Source organism: Belonocnema kinseyi, chromosome 4 (assembly GCF_010883055.1).
Source record: "Belonocnema kinseyi isolate 2016_QV_RU_SX_M_011 chromosome 4, B_treatae_v1, whole genome shotgun sequence".
Classification (NCBI taxonomy): Eukaryota; Metazoa; Arthropoda; class Insecta; order Hymenoptera; family Cynipidae; genus Belonocnema; species Belonocnema kinseyi.
The window spans coordinates 57,340,414-57,347,585 of record NC_046660.1 but is presented as its reverse complement, the minus strand read 5'-3'; the positions used below and the strand labels follow the sequence as shown (position 1 = coordinate 57,347,585).

At 25.0% G+C, this 7,172-nt stretch overlaps 1 protein-coding gene across 3 annotated transcripts in view; it reads right to left on the bottom strand.

Annotated features, from left to right (window-relative positions):
- Positions 1-7,172, bottom strand: part of LOC117171387 — a 67,478-nt gene that overhangs the window by 47,526 nt on the left and 12,780 nt on the right. For 2 of the 3 annotated variants that reach the window (XM_033358642.1, XM_033358643.1), the window contains exon 3: positions 1,576-2,320. In XM_033358642.1, coding sequence (XP_033214533.1) covers positions 1,586-2,320 — 735 coding nt within the window. In that variant the 3' untranslated portion in view covers positions 1,576-1,585. Of the gene's footprint in view, positions 1-1,457; positions 2,321-7,172 lie in introns of those variants that run through there. The other variant, XM_033358641.1, reaches the window with a different exon arrangement.

Below are 7,172 nucleotides of genomic sequence, written 5' to 3'. Positions count from 1 at the left end.
TGATCCTAGAGAAGTAAAAGACGCCTTCTGGGACACTTTAAATGACACAATAAACATTTGCGAACATGGGGAAAGAATAATTCTACTAGGAGACATGAACGAGTGGGTGGGCATCCAAAATCAGGATATTCTTGACCAAAAAGATTAATTTTCTACCAAAAAAGACAGCTTTATCAGAAGATAATTAATTTTGAACAAAAATGACGAGTTTTTATTAAATATCTAAATAAATCAAGAGTAGTTTAATTTTGAACTAAACAGATGAATTTTCAACTAAATAAATCGATTTCAACCAAATATTTTGATTTTACAATAAAAAGTATCAATTTTTATCGAAAAAAGAACTAATAAATTGTTTAGTTTTGGTTCTAAATTAAGATTTTTAACTAAAAATATAAAATATTCGACATTTTTTTTAATTTTCCACTAAAAAGGTCATTTTTGAATTTAAAAAATCGAATATTTCAATTTTTAGTCAAACATATTAATTTTGAACTAAACAAAAAAATAGAAGAATTTTCAACAAATATTATTTTATGAACATTCTAAAAATATAAATACAATTTTAAATATAATCAATTTCTCTGCGCAACTAATAAGAGTAAAGTTTATTTTTGCCTTCGTTATATTTACACAAATAATGATATTCGCATGAGTTTTAAAAATTACAAAAGAAGCGCCCATAAAAAATAAACATCCATTTTTCTTAATTTTTCAAAACAATTTTAAACTTTTCAATCAATTATAGTTTAATTTTTAACAACAAAAAAGAAGTCAGAAAATGTTCAGTTAAAAAGTTAATTTTTAAACAAAAAAGTCTTAGTTTTTGAACCAGAGAGATTAATTTTGAACTGAAATGATGAATTTTTAACAAAATAGTTCAACTTTTAATCAATGGTAGTTTCATTTTTAACCAAGAAGATTAAATTTTCTACTAAAAACGTGAATTTACCACTAAAAAATATAATTTTTCACAGAAAGTGGAATAGTTTATATTTCAGTTGAAAATCTTAATCTCGCGCCGAGAAAAAAGAATATTCAACAAAATAATTAATTTTTCAAACAAACTAAAATTATGAATATGCAATAAGAAATTTCATATTTAATGAAGTAGTATAGTTAAATTTTCTACTAAAAAATTGTTTAATTTTGGTTCAAAATTAAGATATTTAACTAAAAATTGGAATATTCGACTTTTTGTTGAATTTTCCACTAAAAAAGATATTTTTTGAATTTAAAAAAATCGAATATTTATATTTTTAGTTAAGTCTTAATTTTGAACCGAAAAAATAGGATTTTCAACATAAATTATATAGTCTTAAGAAAAAAGTTGAATTATTCTCAAAGAAGTTCTTTTTTTTTTTTGATGCCAGAAAAACGGAAATTTTAAAACCCTAATTTATCAACATTACTCTAAAAATAAAAATTTTAATTATAATCAATTTCTCTCCGAAATTAATAAGAGTAAAGTTTATTTCTGACTTAGTTATATTTACATAAATAATCATATTTGCATGATTTTTAAAACTTAAAAAAGAAGCGTCAATAAAAAATAAACATCTAGCTCGTATTTACCCTCGAAAATTCAGTCGCTTTCTTCCGAATCCGAGCCTAGTTCGCCATCATCAAGAATATCATCCTCGGATAATTCCTCGCTACTCAAATCGCTCAAATTTACAAATCCAGCCGGATTTTCGTCTCCCTCGAGTTCTTCTTCGCTTTCACTGTCACTTGACGCCAAATTTTTAAGTCTTTTGGCTCCTTTACTATTTTTCTTATCATCCGGCTTCCCTTTTTCCAAAATTTTCCCCTTTTTAGGATCTAAATTAATATTCTCAACCGCTTTCTTTTCGTTTGGTCTCTTTTTTGTCTTTAATTGAAGAATTCCATTCGACGCTTCATTTACAGTTTCGACGCCTTCTTTCTTCTTGGAAGATTTATTAATTTTTGATTCATTCTCAATTTCTTCTACGAAAAGCTTCAATTTTTCCTTGGCTTCCGGATAACTCTCGTCTTCTTTTTTCTCTTCGGGAGAAGTAATTTCGGTTGATTTTTCTGTGGAATCGATTGCTTCTTCCTCCCATCCTACGGAAATTTTTGCAACTTTTTTCGGTTTTTTGGAAATAGAATGCTTCTGATAATTGTCTAAAGCTATTCGTTTTTTTGTTTCTTCCAAAGGCGTTGGATCGTCCAATATTATTTCTCCTTTCTCAACTAAATACTCGGCATACTGTTCGGGAATATTTTTGAAAGTGTTTATTTTTGCACGAATTTGACGCCAAGTCATTTGATAGTAATTTTTTTTGTCCCTCGCCATTGCCTATAATTAATTCAGATTTTTTGAATTGATAAAATTGTGATTAATAATTCAGAGCTAAAAATGTTTGAAATTCCATTTTTTAAGAAAATAGTTTAACTTTTAATCAATTATAATTTAATTTTCTACCAAAAAAGGTGAATTTTCGACGAAATAGTTCATTTTTTAAACCAAAGAAATACATTCTCAATTGAAACTAAATTTTTTTCTCAATAAATTAAATATTTAATCAAATGACAGTAATCACAGTAACTATTGTCGTTAAAAAAGGTGACATTTTTTCTAAAATAGGTGGCAAATAGGTGATAAAAAAATGTTAAATGACACAAAAAAAACAGGTTGTAATTTGTTGTAAACTGGGAGATGATCGGAATTTTTTTTTCGATTACAACGGTCATGACCTTAAATTTTCAATCAAAAAAAATATATATATATTTTTTTACAAATACATTCAATTTTTTACCTCTTATTTAAATCCGTTACCAAATGGTTAAATTTTCAAGCAAAAAAAAAAAATAGTCTGCATTTTTAAACCATAAAAGTTCAAGTTTTAACGAAGAAATTAAGTAGATAAATTTCTACCAAGAAAAATTAATTTACAATTAAAAAAAAACAGCAATAAAAACGAATTTTCTACAAAAAAGTTGAATTTTATACCAAATTTTTTAATTTTCAATAAAATAGTCCAAATAGATAAATACTGAACTAAGAAGTTGCATTTTTAACCAAAAACTCAAAAAAAGATCAAAGTTTTTACCAAAAAATGAATTTTCTACCAAGAAAAATTTTTCAGTCAAGAATGAAAAATAATGTTAACCAGATTGTTGAATTTTCAACAAAAAATATTAATGTTTATTTAAAAAATATTATAGTTAATATTGCCACAACCAAATTTTAATTAAAGACAAAAATCTGTTTGTTGAATTTTCAAGCCAAACAGCCTGATTCTCTATAAAAGAATTTAATTTTGAAAACTAGAACATAAAATAATAACAAAATTTATTTACAATTGATCAGTTGACTTTTTTCACAAAATATTTGAATTTATAGTTTAAAAAAAATCAACAAAAAGAATGGTTGATTTTATTTTTTAACCAAAAAACAAAATTTTGTAGAAAATTAAAGTCTTTTGTTAAAAAGTCTATTATTGTAGTTTTGTTTAAGAAATAATCTCTTTGGATTAAAAAACATACCTTTTGTGCAAGTCCAATGATTTTTCTTTTAAAATTCATCGTTTTTAGTCGAAAATTTATACTTTTGTAAAAAATTCATATTTTTTTATTGAAAATTTATCTTTTTTTATTGAAAATTAATTCCTTCTATTTGAAAAGTCTATTATTGCATTTTTGTTTATGAAATAATCTCTTTGAATTAAAAAACATACTTTTTGTGCAAATTCAATGATTTTTTTTTTATTTCATCGTTTTTGGTCCAAAATTTATACTTTTGTAAAAAATGAAGATTTTTTAATTGAAAATTTAGCTTTTCTTATTGAATATTTATCATTTTTCATTGAAAATTAATTCATTTTATTTGAAAAGTCTATTATTGTATTTTTGTTTAAGAAATAATCTCCTTGAATTAAAAAACGTACTTTTTGTGAAAATTCAATGATTTTTTTTAAAAATTCATCGTTTTTGGTCAAAAATTTATACTTTCTGGCAAAATACATGAATTTTCAACTAAAAAATATAAATTTTTCCACCGAAAATGGAATAGCTGAATTTTCAGTTGAAAATATTAATTTCGCACCGAAAAAAAAAAGATATTCCAACAAAATAATTAATTTTTCAACCAAATGGACGAATTTTCAACGTAAATTATGTAGCTTTAAGAAAGAAATTGAATTTTCAATAAATTTTCTACCAAAAAAAACAGCTTTCTAAACAAAAAATTTAAATTTTCAACCAGAAAGATGAATTGCAATAAAATATTAAAATCAAATATAGTTTAATTTTTAACTAAATTTTCAAGAAAACAGTTCATTTTTTAAGCAAAACCAAAAATTGTTCAACTTTTAACCAATTATAGTTTAATTTCCTACCAAGGAAATTAATTTTCTACTAAAAAACGTGAATTTGCGAGAAAATAGTTCATTTTTTAACCAAAGAGATAAATTCTCAACTGAAATGGAATTTTTTCTCAATAAATTAAATATTTAAGAAAATAATTCATTTTTCAACCAAATATAGTTAAATTTGCAACCAAAAAGATCCATTTTTTCAACAAAAAAAATAAATAAATAAATAAATAAATAAATAAATAAAACTTTCGTTCCTAAAATTGTGATTAAAAATGAGGAGACCGAAAGATCAAAATTTAAACTGAGAGTATTATTAATAATTCTCAATTACAAATGTTATTGAAAAAAAAGAAAAAATTTTTTTAAATATTTGAATCCAACCAAAAAAGAATTTTAAACAAAATACCTACATTTTCAATCAAATAATATTATTTTCCACTGAAAAATAACCTTTTTTAAACGAAAATTGATTAAAAAATTTTCTAAATTAAAAAAGAAAATTCTTGCACTAAAAAGTATAAATTTTTAACAAAAAAAAATACAATTTCTAATCAAATAATGCATTTTTCAACCAAAGGTAAGAATTTTCAACTGAAATGAATATTCAACAAGAAATTTAATAATTAATCATTATTTTCAATTAAAATGGCGAAAAAATAAATTAATGAATATTTAATATAGTAGTTCAATTTTCAACCAAATACAGTTGAATTTGAAACAAAAAAGATTAATTTTTTACTAAAAAAGACAAATTCTTTCACTAAAAAATATAAATTTTTAATAAAATAGTGATTTTTTCAACCAAAGATAAGCATTTTCAACTAAAATAATAAATATTCAACAAGAAAATGAATATATAATAAAGTAGTTACACTTTCAATCAAATATAGTTAAATTTTTAAACAAAAAAGACAGCTTTTCCATAAAAAATATGAATTTTTAACCAATTTTAAATTTTCAAGACGAATTTTCATTAAATATTTAAATCAAGCAAGTAAAGCTTAATTTTGAACAAAAAAAAATATTTTTTATTTAAATAATGAATAATTTGACCAATGAGATGAATGTTCAACGGAATTCAACAAAAAATCGATTTTTAATAAAATAGTCAAAGTTTTAATCAATTATTTAATTTCAAACTAAGGAGATTAATTTTCTATTGAAACAGGTAAATTTTCAACTAAAAAGGATCAATTTTTAATTCCATGTGAGAGTTAAATTTTCAGTTAAAAAGATTAATTTTTAAGAAAAAAAAAATTTTCAACAAAATGGCTAACTTTTTAACCAAAATAATAAATTCACAATTGAAATAATGAATTTTAAAAAAATAAATAGAATTTTTAATAAAGTAGTTCAACCAAATATAGTTGAATTTTTCAACAATAAAAAATCTACTAAAAAATAAAATGCTTGCACTAAAAAATATATATTTTCAACCAAAAAAGACGAACTTTCAATTAAATAGTAAATTTTTTAACCAAAGATATGAATTTTAAACTAAAATTATGAATATTCAATAAGTAATTTAATATTTAATAAAGTAGTTGAACTTTCAATTGAAGATAGTTGAATTTTCTACGAAAAAGTTAAATTTTCAACCCAGAAGACAACATTTTCTACCAAAAAAGGTAGTTTTTCCACTAAGAAATCAAGTACATTTTAATTTTTAACCAAAAACATTAATTTTAAGTAAAATAGATTAATTTTCAACTAATTATTTGAATTTTCGACTTAAAAAACATAAATTTTCAACCAAAAATAGAATAGTTGAATTTTCATTTTAAAAAAATAATTGTGAGAAAAAAAATCATCGGAATAATTAAATTTTCAAACCAAAGAATGAGTTCTCAATTTAGATGGAACAATGATAAGAAAAATTATAATTGGGAAAGTAGAAATAGCAGTGGTGTGTGTATACAGAAGAAGAGGGGAAGAGAAAGGCTGGAGAGTAATAAGGAGGTGGATGGAGGAAAAGAAGGAAGAATTGGTTTTAATAGGGGGGGACTTAAATGCATGGACTAGCGAGCAAGGGGGAGGATTATGGGATGAAGAAAATGAAGCATTTATAAGGAACTCCAAACCTAGAGAGACGAACAGGGAGGGGAGGAAGTTACTAGACATGATAGGAGAAACAGGATGGTTTATATGCAATGGCAATGTGAAATGAGATGAGGAAGGGGAGATCACATTCATAGGAAAGGGAGCAACAGTAATAGACTATATCCTGGCTGAAGAAAGAATGCGGCATATGATAGGGAGTGTGAAGGTAGGGAATGAAATAGGGTCCGAGCACTTCCCGGTCATAGTTACACTAAGAAGAGGCGTCACTAAGCGCGGCAGAGGGAGAAAGGAAAAAGGGTTCGAACGAAACACGAAAATGGGAATTTGGGGGGTAGACAAATTAAACGAGTTTAAACAAAAGATGGAAAAGGAGGTTAGGTATGAAAAAGAGGGAATAGACCCGTTAGTTGAAAGGTTGAAGGGGTCCATTGAAAAGGTAAAAGATGAGCTGGGTACTAATGAAGAAAGTGTAGGGGGAAAAAGAGGCTGGTGGGACGAGGAATGCTGGGAGAGTAAAGAGAGAATAAAAGAGTGTGTGAGCAAATGGAGAAGAGGGGAAATGGAGGAGTACAACAGGAGGAAAAAAGAACATGAGAAGATGCTGGAAATAAAAAGACAAAGGGGAAAGGAAGAATATAAAGCAGAGGTAGAAAAAGCCATCAAAGAAGTTAGGGTGTGGGATGTGATAAATAGGGATAGAGGGGAAAGGAAGGGCGTTAACGAAGAAATAGAAATGGAGGAATGGACGGATTATTTTAAGGGTCTATTAGG